This window comes from Salmo salar, chromosome 15 (assembly GCF_965601325.2).
Source record: "Salmo salar chromosome 15, fSalSal1, whole genome shotgun sequence".
NCBI lineage: Eukaryota > Metazoa > Chordata > Actinopteri > Salmoniformes > Salmonidae > Salmo > Salmo salar.
In genome coordinates this window covers 48342260-48358056 of record NC_138305.1, presented here as the reverse complement: position 1 = coordinate 48358056, position 15797 = coordinate 48342260, and the positions used below count along the sequence as shown (strand labels likewise).

General features: G+C 40.7%; 1 protein-coding gene across 4 annotated transcripts in view; it reads right to left on the bottom strand.

The window, feature by feature from the left end:
* The window catches only part of LOC106571498 (disheveled-associated activator of morphogenesis 1), a 140149-nt gene that overhangs the window by 44414 nt on the left and 79938 nt on the right, over positions 1 to 15797 (bottom strand). For all 4 annotated transcript variants that reach the window (XM_045695770.2, XM_045695771.2, XM_082961852.1 and 1 more), the window contains one exon: positions 14955 to 15044. In XM_045695770.2, coding sequence (XP_045551726.1) covers positions 14955 to 15044 — 90 coding nt within the window. The remainder of the gene's footprint in view (positions 1 to 14954; positions 15045 to 15797) is intronic.

Genomic DNA, 15797 nt, shown 5'->3' with positions numbered 1-15797 from the left:
GTGAAATTCACTTTGCACTTTGGCAATCTGCATTAAAAGTTATTATAGTTACCTCCCTGGGTGCACTAAGTGAATTTAGGCACAATACCACTAAATTTTGTTCCAGATTCTGGATTATGTCCTAGGTGAAAGTATATATATATATTATTTTTTTGGTCAAATTCACTTTGCACTTTGGCAATCTGCATTAAAAGTAAATAAATAAATAAATAAATAAATAAATATAAATAAATATATTCGAACAGAAAAAAACAAGCATCCTTCATTTTGTGTGTTTCAACTGCAGATCCCCTGCTAACAGAGCAGCTAAGCAGGGCACCTCCTGATTAACAGAGACAAATACAGAGGAAACCATATTAAATTAAATGTGGAAAGAGATTGATGCTCTCCAGCATGACCTCATCAATTCAGGTGGCCGAACCAAAGTAAATATTAAATTCATTCAGAGAGACAGCGCCGCTGCTAGCCTACCATCCGTTGCTTGTTCTGCGGAACTTGCGGGGGATCGTGTTTACTGGATAACTGTTACCGTATCGAAGTCCTCTGGAACACAAAGGCTCCATAATGAACTGGCTGGCTGTGAAGGGGGGACTGAGAAATGAGTACCTCCTCCCTCATCCCCCTCTCCCTCGAAAACAAAAGCTGCACCTGCCAAGGGAAGGCTTTCCTGTTTGCTTTGGACGACTGAGCACTTCCCTTACAACCCCCCACCCGCTCTGTCTGTGAGCTTTAGGCCTTTGGGGAGCCATGCCAAGCCCTTGCTAGCTGGGCCCGGGCCAGGCTCACTGCTGAGTCTGCATTACTGACGTCCCGCTGCCAAGACTCCCCTCTCTCCGCGGCCAACTACCTCCCAAAGGCCATCCATCCATCCCCTCTCCCCGCTTCCCCTTCCTCCACACTGGCTCTAGGGGTTTATCCTCCTCCAACTCTGCTGATTAATTGTGCCCAAACACACTACCCTGCTTTGATCCTCACTGCAACACGGGTAAAAAATCCCAGCAAAGTCCTGCTGATCCACTCTTCCTCGGACCACAGCTAAGCAAACATACAGAAAGAATCAAGTGAAATAGGGAGAGAAAGAGAGAAGAATAAAAGCAACATAGTGAAGGGAAAGCAGGTTGGATAAAGTGCAACTGCAAGCATTTCTCACATTTATAATAATGAGGGTATGGAGACATTTTTGGCTTGTTTTCAGATGTAGCGAGACCCATTTAGGCTAGTCCAGGCCCCAAGATGATTCTTAATTAGGCCACTAATTGGGGCACGACACATGCAGTAGTGTAAGTAGTTTCGCCGTCAGGAGTGGACAATCGCGTTTTATCTGCCCGACTACGTAAGGAGGTGTGAGGGAAATCACAAGCCGACTCTTTAAAAAGTCTGCAGCCTAGGTCTGGCATGGGTCAGCCTAAGAAATGCATAATTACACACTCATAGGCACAGCATAAGTTTACACAATACAGCTATAACTGGTTAGGGGAGAGAGTGACACTGCATCTGGCCGAGTAGGGAGCGACGTAGGGTAAGGCAATCAGAATCTCCCACTGGCCTCCCGTTCATGGGATGCTGAAGGCAATGTTAAAATGTAGAGTTTCTCCCCCACATCATTTACATGTGGAATGAATGAGCATTCCACAATGTTGGGCAGACCACAGTGACCAACCTGGCCTGCACAAGAGCAGAGCAAGAGAGACCCGTCCATAATCGAAAAGTAAAAAGCGGGAGAAGCAGAGTACGAGTTCTTCCTCTCAGATCTGAATGGACTGGATAGGGTTAGAAAAATGGTGATAGGCACACTAATCAGAGGGCTAGGTAGATCTAACAAAAGACAGCCATGCATATTACCGTCCATCCACAATACATCTCCGCATAGCCTTTCACATATGAAGCATGAGAGAAAATGGACAGAAGGTAATAGAGCCCGCCAGCTTGTAATCAAAAAAAAAAAAAACTGAAATTAGTTAACATTATTTACCTTTGGTTCATTCGCCATTGATTCCTATGGGGGAAATGAAATGGGGAAAGAATGGGATTTTGGGATGAATGCCAAAAATAAGGTCTGAGGTTAACACAGGTTTAGGAGATATATGTTTGTTCTAAAATATAATATCAGTCAGTTAACATGACCTTAATGAATTATTAAGCCTTTAATTTATTTTAAAAAGTAACTGCCTTGTTCAGGGGAAGAACAAAAGATTTTTACTTTGTCAGCTCGGGGATTTGATCCAGCAACCTTTCGGTTACTGGCCCAACGCTCTAACCACTAGGCTACCTGCCACCCCCTTTATGTGCTTATTTTGATTTACATAAATGCTTCAAAATGTATAAAAAGTGACATTAGCTGATGAAGATAATCAACCCCCCTCCCCCCCAAAAAACAACATAAGATCTCCTAAGCCTGTGTTTACCACCAACTTAATTTGATCAGTTTATCAACAAAAAAAAATCTAACTCCCATTCATTTCCCCATAGCCTTTGGCCAACAAGCCATGGCGGAGTTAGCCTCTTATTGCCAACAAAAAGTCGCCATTACTATTACTATCTATTGGAGAAATATTTCACTGCTAGTCACCACAATCTTCATCACTCAATCGATAATAGACCCAGTGTATTCTGCCAAGGAATCACAGCACCATCTACAGTGCCTTCAAAAAGTATGAATTCCTCTTGACTTATTCCACATTTTGTTGTGTTACAGCCTGAATAAAAATGTATTAAATAGATGTTTTCTAACCCATCTACACACAATACCGTATAATGACAAAGTGAAAACATGATTTTAGAAATGCTTATTGAAAATGAAAGACAGAAATATCTTATTTACATAAGAATTCACACCCGAGTAAACACTTTGTAGAAGCACCTTTGGCAGCGATTACAGCTGTGAGTCTTTCTGGTTAAGTCTAAGAGTTTTGCACATCTGCACTAAGCAATATTTGCCCATTATTCTTTTCAAAATTCTAGATTTTCAAGTAGATTTAAATCAAAACTAACAACTCGGCCACTCAGGAACATTCACTGTCTTCTTGGTAAGCAACTCCAGTGTCGATTTGGCCTTGTGCTTTAGGTTATTGACCTGCTGAAAGGTACATTTATCTCCCAGTGTCTGGTGGAAAGCAGACTGAACCAGGTTTTCCTCAAGGATTTTGCCTGTGCTTAGCTCCATTCTGTTTATTTTATTCCGAAAAACTCCCCATTCCTTAACGATTACAAGCATACCCATAACATGATACAGCCACCACTATGCTTGAAAATATGGAGAGTGGTGCTCAGTATTGTGTTGTATTGGATTTGACCCAAACATAACACTTTGTATTCAGGACAAAAAGTTAATTGCTTTGCCACATTTTTTGCAGTTTTACTTTAGTGCCTTGTTGCAAACAGGATGCATGTTTTGGAATACTTTTATTCTGTACAGGCTTCCTTCTTTTGACTTTGTCATTAAGGTTAGTATAGTGGAGTAACTACAATGATCCATCCTCAGATTTCTAATATCACAGCCATTAACTCTCTGTTTTAAAGTCACCATTAGCCTTATGGTGAAATGCCTGATCGGTTCCCTTCCTCTCCGGCAACTGAGTTAGGAAGGAATCCTGTATCTTTGAGAGACTTGTTGTATTGATACACCATCCAAAGTGCAATTAAAAACATCACCATGCTCAAAGGGATAATACATTCTCCTTTTTTTTAAGCCATCTACCAATAGGTGCCCTTCTTCGCGAGGCATTGGAAAATCTCCCTGGTCTTTGTTCTTGAATTTGTGTTTGAAATTCACTGCTCGACTGAGAGACCTTACAGAGATGAGGTAGTCATTCAAAAATCATGTTAAACACTATCATTGCACAAAGAGACAGTCCATGCAACTTATGTGATTGGCAGAAACACACAACCAGTCAAAAGTTGACACACCTACTCATTCAAGGGTTTTTCTTATATTTTTTTTTTTTTTACTATTCTCCACATTGTAGAATAATAGTGAAGACATCAAAACTATGAAATAACACATATGGAATCATGTAGTAACGAAAAAAAGTGTTAAACAAATCAAAATATATTTCATATTCTTCAAAGTAGCCACCCTTTGCCTTGATGACAGCTTTGCACACTATTGGCATTCTCTCAACCAGAATCACCTGGAATGCTTTCCAACAGTCTTGAAGGAATTCCCACATACGCTGAGCATGTGTTGGCTGCTTTTCCTTCACTCTGCGGTCCAACTCATCCCAAATCATCTCAATTGGGTTGAGGTCGAGTGATTGTGGAGGCCAGGTCATCTGATGCAGCACTCCATCACTCTCCTTCTTGGTCAAACAGCCCTTACACAGCCTGGAGGTGTGTTGGGTCACTGTCCTGTTGAAAAACAGATGATCATCCCATCTGGTTTGCTCTTAGTGGGACTGTGTATCGCTGCAGAATGCTTTGGTAGCCATGCTGGTTAAGTCTGCCTTGAATTCTAAATAAATCACAGACAGTGTCACCAGCAAAGCACCCCCACACTATCACACCTCCTCCATGCTTCACGGTGGGAACCACATACGCGGAGATCATCCGTTAACCTACTTTGCGTCTCACAAAGATACAGAGGTTGGAATCAAAAATCTCAAATTTGGACTCAGACAAAAACAGATTTCCACCGGTCTAATGTCCATTGCTCGTGTTTCTTGGCCAAAGCAAGTCTCTTCTTATTATTGGTGTCCTTTAGTATTGGTTTCTTTGCAACAATTCGACCATGAAGGCCTGATTCACGCAGTGTCCTCTGAACAGTTGATGTTGAGATGTGTCTGAACTCTGTGAAGCATTTATTTGGGCTGCAATCTGAGGTGCAGTTAACTCTAATGAACTTATCCTCTGCAACAGAGGTAACTCTTGGTCTTACTTTCCTGTGGTAGTCCTCAAGAGAGCCAGTTTCATCATAGTGCTTGATGGTTTTTTCAACTGCACTTGAAGATACTTCCAAAGTTCTTGAAATGTTCTGTATCGACTGACCTTCATGTCTTAACCTCTATGGGCTAGGTGGGACGCTAGCGTGCCACCCGTGGTGCACTCCATCAACAGCAGGTGCATTTCAAGAGCGGCAAATTTGAATCCAAATAAATGTCAAAATTCAAATTTTTCAAAAATACAACTATTTTACACCATTTGAAAGATAAACATCTCCTTAATCTAACCACGTTTTACGATTTCAAAAAGGTTTTACGGCGAAAGCATAAATTTAGAGTATGTTAGGACAGTACATTTACAAGAGTTGTGTGTAATGTTTTGTCAAGTCAAAGACAGGGTCACCAAAACCATAAAACCAGCTAAAATGATGCACTAACCTTTTACAATCTCCATCAGATGACACTCCTAGGACATTATGTTAGACAATGCATGCATTTTTAGTTCTATCAAGTTCATATTTATATCCAAAAACAGCGTTTTACTATGGCATTGATGTTGAGGAAATCGTTTCCCTCCAATAACCGGCAGTCAAGTCAGCGTCACAAATTAAATAATTAAAATTAGAAAACATTGGTAAAATATTATATTGTCATTTAAAGAATTATAGATTTACATCTCTTGAACGCAATCAACTTGCCAGATTTAAAAATAACCTTACTGGGAAATCACACTTTGCAATAATCTGAGCACTGCGCCCAGAAAAATACGCGTTGCGATACAGACTAGACGTCATGTTGGGGAGATCTAAAATCGAAAATACTATGTAAATAATCCATTACCTTTGATTCTCTTCATCAGATGTCACTTCCAGGTATCACAGGTCCATAACGAATGTAGTTTTGTTCAAAAAAGCTCATCATTTATGTCCAAAAATCTCCGTCTTGTTCGCACATGATCTAAGCCAGCCGGACTTCCCGTCATGAACGAGGGGAAAAAATATATTTCCGTTCGTTCAAACATGTCAAACGTTGTATAGCATAAATCATTAGGGCCTTTTTTAACCAGAACATGAATAATATTCAAGGTGGACGAATGCATACTCTTTTATAACGTATTGGAACGAGGGTACCCAACATGAACTCGCGCGCCAGGTGTCTAATGGGACATCATCGTTCCATGGCTCTTGTTCGGTCAGATCTCCCTCCAGAAGACTCAAAACACTTTGTAAAGGCTGGTGACATCTAGTGGAAGCAATAGGAAGTGCCAACATATTCCTAAACCCCTGTGTTTTTCAATGGGATAGGTTTAAAGTCAATACAACACATCAGGTATCCACTTCCTGTCAGAAAATGTCTCAGGGTTTTGCCTGCCAAATGAGTTCTGTTATACTCACAGACACCATTCAAACAGTTTTAGAAACTTTAGAGTGTTTTCTATCCATATATAATAAGTATATGCATATTCTAGTTACTGGGTAGGATTAGTAACCAGATTAAATCGGGTACATTTTTTTTATCCAGACGTGCAAATGCTGCCCCCTAGCCCTAACAAGTTAAAGTAATGACGGACTGTTGTTTCTCTTTACTTATTTGAGCTGTTCTTGCCATTATATGGACTTGGTGTTTTACCAGATAGGGCTATCTTCTGTATACCACCCCTACCTTGTCACAACACAACTGATTGGCTCAAACACATTAACTTTTTAGGGTATAGGGGGCAGTATTTTCGATTTCGGATGAAAAGCGTGCCCAGAGTCAACTGCCTAATACTCAGGCCCAGAGTCAAATATTTGCATATTATTAGTAGATTTGGATAGAAAAAAACTCTGAAGTTTCTAAAACTGTTTGAATGATGTCTGTGAGTATAACAGAACTCATATGGCAGGCAAAAACCTGAGAAAAATCCAACCAGGAAGTGTGGAAATCTGAGAATTGTAGTTCTTCTTCTGAATCCCTATCTAAACTACAGTGTCTGTGGGGTCACGTTGCACTTCCTAAGGCTTCCATTGGCTGTCAACAGCCTTCAGAACGTTTTTCCATCCTTCTCCTGTTACTGGGCAGAGAATAGTAGCTCAGTCAATGAGTGGACTGCCTGAGGACAAAGGGCTTGGTGATGCGCGAGCCCCTCCTTTTTCTTCTTGAATGAATACGCTATTGTCCGGTTGGAATATTATCGACGTTTTATGTTACAAATACCCTAAGGATTGATTGTAAACGTTTGACATGTTTCTACGACCAGTAATGGAACATTTTGACTTTTCGTCTCTGGTACTGCACTCGCGCGTTATGCCTTTGGATAGTGATCTGAACGCACGAACAAAACGGAGGTATTTGGACATAAATATGGAGTATTTTGAACAAAACAAACATTTCTTGTGGAAGTATGAGTCCTTGGAGTGCATTCTGACGAAGATCAGCAAAGGTAAGAGAATATTTATAATACTAATTCAGAGTTTTGTTGATGCCAGAACTTGGCAGGTAGCTGTATAGCTTGCTTCGATGGCTGAGCTATGTACTCAGAATATTGAACAATGTGCTTTCTCCGTAAAGTTATTTTGAAATCTGACAAAGCGGTTGTGTCAAGGAGTAGTGTATCTAGAATTCTTTCAATAACTGTTGTAAATTTTATCAACGTTTATGATGAGTATTTTTGTAAATTGATGTGCACATTCACTGGCAGTTTTGGTGGAAATACATTTTCTGAACATCACACGACAATGTAAAATGCTGTTTTTGGATATAAATATGAACTTTATCGAGCAAAACATACATGTATTGTATAACATAAAGTCCTATGAGTGCCATCTGATGAAGATCATCAAAGGTTAGTGAATATTTTAGCTGTAGTTTTGGTTTTTGTGATGCATGTCCTTGCTTGGAAAATGGCTGTGTGGACTTTCTTGTGAAGTTTATGTCCTAACATAATCTAATTTTATGCTTTCGCCGTAAAGCCTTTTTGAAATCGGACAATGTGGTTAGATTAAGGAGAGTCTTATCTTTAAAATGGTGTAAAATAGTTGATTGTTTGAAAAAATGAAATTATGAGATTTTTGCTGTTTTGTATTTCGCGCCATGCTATTTCACTGGCTGTTGAATAGTGTGGGACGGTCACATCCCACCTAGCCCAGAGAAGTTAAGGAAAGAAATTACGCAAATTAACTTTTAACAAGGCACACGTTAATTGAAATGCATTCCAGGTGACCTCATGAAGCTGGTTGAGAGAATGCCAAGAGTGTGCAAAGCTGTCAAGGGAAAGGGTGGCTGGCTACTTTGAAGAATCTCAAATATACTTTGATATGTTTAACACTTTTTTGGTTACTACATGATTCCATATAGGCTATTTTATAGTTTTGATGTCTTCACTATTATTCTACACAGTAGAAAATAATAAAAAAAAAAAAAAAAACGAATGAGTAGGTGTCCAGACTACCTACCTACCCACCCACCCACCCACCCACCCACCCACCCACCCACACACACACTTGAAGTCGGAAATTTACATATACCTTAGCCAAATACATTTAAACTCAGTTTCACAATTCCTGACATTTAATCCTAGTAACAATTCCCTGTCTTAGGTCAGTTAGGATCACCACTTTATTTAACAATGTCAAATGTCAGAATAATAGTAGAGAGAATGATTTATTTCAGCTTTTCTTTCTTTCATCACATTCCCAGTGGGTCAGAAGTTTACATGCACTCAATTAGTATTTGGTAGCATTGCCTTTAAATTCTTTAACTTGGGTCAAACGTTTCAGGTAGCCTTCCACAAGCTTCCCACAATAAGTTGGGTGAATTTTTGCCCATTCCCCCTGACAGAGTTGGTGTAACTGAGTAAGGTTTGTAGGCCTCCTTGCTCGCACATGCTTTTTCAGTTCTCCCCACAAATTTTCTATAGGGTTGAGGTCAGTGCTTTGTGGATGGGGCCACAGTGTCTTCTGATCCCTCCTGTCTCAGCCTCCAGTATTTATGCTGCAGTAGTTTATGTGTCGGTGGGCTAGGGTCAGTCTGTTACATCTGGAGTATTTCTCTTGTCTTATCCCTCACGACGCCAGGACAGCGGAGTCAATCACCACCTTCCGGAGACACCTGAAACCCCACCTCTTCAAGGAATACCTGGGATAGGATAAAGTAATCCTTCTAACCCCCCCCTTAAATATTTAGATGCACTATTGTAAAGTGGTTGTTCCACTGGATATTATAAGGTGAATGCACCAATTTGTAAGTCGCTCTGGATAAGAGCGTCTGCTAAATGACTTAAATGTAAATGTAAAATTTTATCCGGTGTCCTGTGTGAATTTAAATATGCTCTCTAATTCTCTCTTTCTGTCTTTCTCTCGGAGGACCTGAGCCCTAGGACCATGCCTCAGGACTACCTGGTATGATGACTCCTTGCTGTCCCCAGTCCACCTGGCCGTGCTGCTGCTCCAGTTTCAACTGTTCTGCCTGCGGCTATGGAACCCTGACCTGTTCACCGGACGTGCTTGTTGCACCCTCGACAACTACTATGATTATTATTATTTGACCATGCTGGTCATTTATGAACATTTTAACATCTTGACCATGTTCTGTTATAATATCCACCCTGCACAGCCAGAAGAGGACTGGCCACCCCTCATAGCCTGGTTCCTCTCTAGGTTTCTTCCTAGGTTTTAGGCCTTACTAGGGAGTTTTTCCTAGCCACCGTGCTTCTTTCACATGCATTGCTTGCTGTTTGGGGTTTTAGGCTGGGTTTCTGTACAGCACTGAGATATCAGCTGATGTACGAAGGGCTATATAAATAAATTTGATTTGATTTGATTTGTGATGGCCACTCCAATATTTTGACTTTGTTGTCCTTAAGCCATTTTGCCACAACTTTGGAAGTATGATTGGGGTCCATTTGGAAGACCCATCTGCAACCAAGCTTAAACTTCCTGATTGATGTCTTGAGATGTTGCTTCAATATATCCACATAACATCATGAGGAAGGGAAATTATCTATTTTATGAAGTGCACCAATCCCTCCTGTAGCAATGCACTCCCACAACATGATGCTGCCACCCCGGGCTTCACGAATGGGATGGTGTTCTTCGGCTTGCAAGCATCCCCCTTTTTCCTCCAAACATAATGATGGTCAATGGCCAAACAGTTCTATTTTTGTTTCATCAGACCAGAGGATATTTCTCCAAAAAGTACTATCTTCGCCCCCATGCGCAGTTGCAAACCGTAGTCTGGCTTTTTTAATGGCGGTTTTGGAGCAGTGGCTTCTTCCTTGTTGAGCGGCCTTTCAGGTTATGTCGATATAGGATTTGTTTTACTGTGGATATAGATATGTTTGTATCCGTTTCATCCAGTATCTTCACAAGGACCTTGTGTTGCAGTGAGGTCCTGGAATTGATTTGAACTTTTCACACCAAAGTACGTTCATCTCTAGGAGACAGAACGCGTCTCCTTCCTGATCGGTATGACGGCTGCGTGGTCCCATGGTGTTTATACTTGCATTCTATTGTTTGTACAGATGAACGTGGTACCTTCAGGAAACTGCTCCCAAGGATGAACCAGACTTGTGGAGGTCTACAATTGTTTTTCTGAGGTCTTGGCTGATTTCTTTTGATTTTCCCATGATGTCAAGCAAAGAGGCACTGAGTTTGAAGGTAGGCCTAGAAATACATCCACAGGTACACCTCCAATTGACTCAAATGATGTCAATTAGCCTATCAGAAGCTTCTAAAGCCATGACATCATTGTCTGGAATTTTCCAAGCTGTTTAAAGGCACAGTCAACTTAGTGTATGTAAACTTCTGGCACTATAGAATTGTGATACAGTGAATTAGAAGTGAAATAATCTGTCTGTAAACAATTGTTGGAAAAATTACTTGTGTCATGTACAAAGTAGATGTCCTTCCAGATTACCAAAACTATAGTTTGTTAACAAGAAATTTGTGGAGTGGTTGAAAAACGTATGACTTCAACTGTATGTATGTGTATGTGTATGTATATATACACATATACATACAAACACGTTCAAAAGTTTGAGGTCACTTAGAAATGTCCTTGTTTTCCATGAAAACATACATGAAATGAGTTGCGAAATTAATAGGAAAAATAGACGTTGGCAAGGTTATAAATAATTATTCTTAATTGAAATAATAAGTGTGTCCTTCAAACTTTGCTTTCGTCAAAGAATCCTCTATTTGCAGCAATTACAGCCTTGCAGACCTTTGGCATTCTAGTTGTCAATTTGTTGAGGTAATCTGAAGCGATTTCACCCCATACTTCCAGAAGGAGCACCCATAAATTGGATTGGCTTAATGGGCACTTCTTAAGTACCATATGGTCAAGCTGCTCCTACAACAGCTCAAAAGGGTTGAGATCCAGTGACTGTGCTTACCATTCCATTATAGACAGAATACCAGCTGACTGCTTCTTCCCTAAATAGTTCTTGCATAGTTTGGAGCTGTGCTTTGGGTCATTGTCCTGTTGTAGGAAGAAATTGGCTCCAATTAAGCGCCATCCACAGTGTATGGCATGGTGTTGCAAAATGGAGTGATAGCCTTCCTTCTTCAAGATCCCTTTTACCCTGTGAAAATCTCCCACTTTACCACCACCAAAGCACCCCCAGACCATCACTTTGCCTCCACCATGCTTGACAGATGGCGTCAAGCGCTCCTCCAGCATCTTTTCATTTTTTCTTCATCTCACGAATGTTGTTCTTTGTGATCCGAACACCTCAAACTTAGATTTGCTTGTCCATACCACTTCTTTCCAATCTTCATCTGTTCAGTGTCTGTGTTCTTTTGCCCATTTTAATATTTTTTTTTAATTGGCCAGTCTGAGATATAGCTTTTAATTTGCAACTCTGCCTAGAAGGCCAGCATCCCAGATTTGCCTCTTCACTGTTGACGTTGAGACTGGTGTTTTGTGGATACTATTTAATGAAGCTGCCACTTGAGGACTTTTAAGATGTCTGTTTCTCAAACTAGACACTCTAATGAACTTGTCCTCTGGCTCAGTTCAGTACTGGGGCCTCCCACTCCTCTTTCTATTCTGGTTAGAGCCAGTTTGCGCTGTTCTGCGAAGGGAGTAGTACACAGCGCTGTATGAGATCCTCAGTTTCTTGCCAATTTCTCACATGGAATAGCCTTCATTTCTCAGAACAAGAATAGACTGACGAGTTCCAGAAGAAAGTTATTTGTTTCTGGCCATTTTGAGCCTGTAATTAAATCCACAAATACTGATGCTCCAGATACTCAACTAGCTTCTTTAATCAGAACAACCGTTTTCAGCTGTGCTAACATAATTGCAAAATGGTTCTCTAATGATCAATTAGCCTTTTAAAATTATAAACTTGGATTAGCTAACACAATGTGATGGTTGCTGATAAATGTAGATATTCCATAAAAATAAAAAATCTGCCGTTTCCAGCTACAATAGTCATTTACAACATTAACAATGTCTACACTGTAATTCTGATCAATTTTATTTTATTTTAATGGACCAAAAAAAATGAGCTTTTCTTTAAAAAACAAGGACATTTCTAAGTGACCCCAAAGTTTTGAACGGTAGCGTATGTGTTTTTTTTCCCACCCTGTCCCCTCACCCACATTAACCCTTCAACCACAACCGTGCCAGACATGTTGTTAAAACAGAGGCACAACTTCAGGCGTCTGTCCTCTGGTACAGGACACGTTAAGGCTTGTGTGTGTGACATGCTGACCAAACCTTGCTTTTCTTTCAAAAACAAGGACATTTATAAGTGTCCCCAAACTAACTATCTAGAGTGAGAGAGCTTAATTTAGAAAATCTGTTTCCAAGTTCTCTCACAAATGAGATCGTGTCTCAATGTAATCAGGGTATGAAATGATTTTATTTTCAAATACAACGTCATTTTGCCTTTAGTTGTGGTACATTTGAAGTGTACAAATTATTATGATCATGTTCCGGCCCCCTGACTATTCGCTCCGACATTACAGTGGAGAACTTGTTGTCTGCCTGCCATCTGGACCAAATTAAAATCCTAATTGTTGGAGGCTGATGGGAAGCATCAGATAAAATGGCCACCTCGCCTTTCCAGAGCGTCGAAGAGAGTTAAAGCTTGTGTTTGGTGAGGCTGCAGAGAATGAGGGGTGGGGTTATTTTTTTAACCTTTATTTAACTAAGCAAGTCAGTTAAGAACAAATTCTTATTTACAATGACGGCCTAGGAACAGTGGGTTAAACTGCCTTGATCAGGGGCAGAACAACAGACTTTTACCTTGTCAGCGTAGGGATTTAAACTAGCAACCTTTCAGTTACTGGCCCAACGCTCTAACCACTAGGCTACCTGCTCCCCAGCTTCCTTGTCAAGATAATATTAATACCTTAAAGCAGCATGTGACAAACAGAATATGCTTTCTGCTACTCTAAACAGTGGAGTCATCCATCTTCGGGCTAAGGAGGGAGGCAGTTCTTTCTTCCAAATAATTTTCCCAGGATCATGCGGCTTCGAAGGTCCTGGAATTAAACCATGGCAACCTGTTGTTTGAACAAGCCTAAACTCAGTAAGCAAGTGACAAACATTGGATATGAAAGAGGCAGTGTAGGGGTTTTATTGTCCATATAAAAAGGACCATCAGCCAATGCTTGAGGATGAGTTGTACAGACAGGTCATGGAAAGGTCATTTATGTCACAAGACGAGAGTCCAAAAAGTCCAGCAGTAAGCAAGCAGAGTGTGGATGGGGTCAGAGAGAATACATGTCAAAAAGCTGATGAGGTCACCAGTTGTGACTGGATGTGAAATGTGGCGTGTCCTTATCAACTCCCTAGACTCACTGTGAGAATACAAACCATATTTTCTAAGTTATTACTCCAACAAAACTAAGCTGTCTCTCACCACTATCATACTCCATTCCAGACATTGAGCGATCTATCATCTTGTGTCAAACTCCGGTCTCCCTTAAAGAGCATTAAACCAAATACAGCTCAGACCAAATACAATTCATATCACAAAAACTCATGCAGTTAATATATCCTTTTACCTACGATTATAAATCTGCCAAAATACCAGCACGGACAATTCTACAGCTGAGAATACCAGCACGGACAATTCTACAGCTGAGAATACCAGCACGGACAATTCTACAGCTGAGAATACCAGCACGGACAATTCTACAGCTGAGAATACCAGCACGGACAATTCTACAGCTGAGAATACCAGCACGGACAATTCTACAGCTGAGAATACCAGCACGGACAATTCTACAGCTGAGAATACCAGCACGGACAATTCTACAGCTGAGAATACCAGCATGGACAATTCTACAGCTGAAGTCTTTGGAAAAGCAGCTGTGTGGTCATATCCCTGCAGGATGGTTCATTTTGTGTATTATCCTGGTCAGCGAATTCAACTCCCCTGCCTCATCACCTGGAGTTAACGATGGTATATAGCAACAGATTTGTGCAACCTACACAGCCTCCAACTGGCTAAGGGTATCCTGCACTTCGCCATGGCCTTAAAACAACTAAAGTGCGGGGATGACCTACAGCTGACTGTTCTTTGCCAGATGGGCAGCATCTCTAAATGGCAACAGGCTCCACCCAAACAACCTCTCATAGGGGTCAAAGAGTACAAGAAAATACTAAACATCCTCTTATAGACTTTTCTCCACAGAAAGCGGCTATCCTGCATTTTAGCTGATTGAAACCCTTGCACTGTATCAGGCGACTGAGAAACTTTAGCAAGATTTATTATGACCGGTACAGGGGGAGGGGGGCACATTAATATTGTGGGCCGTTCCACTCGATGAGAAATTTATTCACTGCAGCTCTTTGGTTAAAGAGATTAGATGCTTTGCTGAGAACATCTTCATTAAGTGAAGTGGTCCTCTAAAATGTTTTGGAAAAGTTGGTGCAGGCTTCTGTTGAAATTAACCAGTGATGGATTAGTTAAGCTAAAAGGGCAAGATGCTTGGACTTGCATTATGCCCTCTAATGGGGCACAGAATTGCACTTATACCAAGATTACTACAACAGGGAGACCGACACAAACATGCATATGCACGCAGACACACTTGAATTACATGACAAGCACACAACGATGCGGTCAGAAAACCTTACCTTTTTCTTGCTGCAGTAGATCTGCCATTTTTTCTCTGCAGGCAGGTTGAACATGGCCTCCCTGTGTTTCTCTGTGAGGTCAAGTTCATCCTGCAGAGAGTGAGTGAGTGGGGAAAGGGGGAGAGAGAAAATGGGTCTGTGAGAGTAGCCTAAAAATACAGTAAATATTATAATCTACACACAAACCCTTATTGATTAATTAACGTGTAGACAATATATAATTCACAGTTGTACATTAATGTGGAATACAACTTGTAGAAAACAGTAACAGGTGGCTGATCATTTTAGTGAGTTTTTCACCACCATTGCCAGCAACCTTGTTGACCAACTCAGAGAATGCTCTGTAGAATTTGGAAACCCTCATACTCAAACCTATTATTCAGCCAAGGGCATCTTCGAAGGACAGTTTGCCTTTTCCCAGGTTTCAATTTCAGATGTTGCAAAGATGCTTCAAGATCATGACAAACAAAAAGACACCTTGGTTCTTGAGTGATGCTGCCGATCGTACAGGTGCCAGAGGAGTACGGATGGGCATTTTACCTTTGACTGGTCGAGTACTCACATGATTATTTTTCCGAGTACTCAAATTAAAATAAAAAGCTATTCTTTGAACATGGGTGGCACTGGATTTTTTTGTTTGTGCATTTATCTATATGCAAACAGTGAGCAACAATGCCTAATGTATCATACCCATTACAGATAACGAATGCTAAATTGGCTCATTTACACTGAGTGTACAAAATATTAAGGACACCTGCTCTTTCCATGACAGACGAACCAGATGAATACTACAATCCCTTATTGATGTCACTTGTTAAAACCTCTTAAGGTTCGGACCCTTTA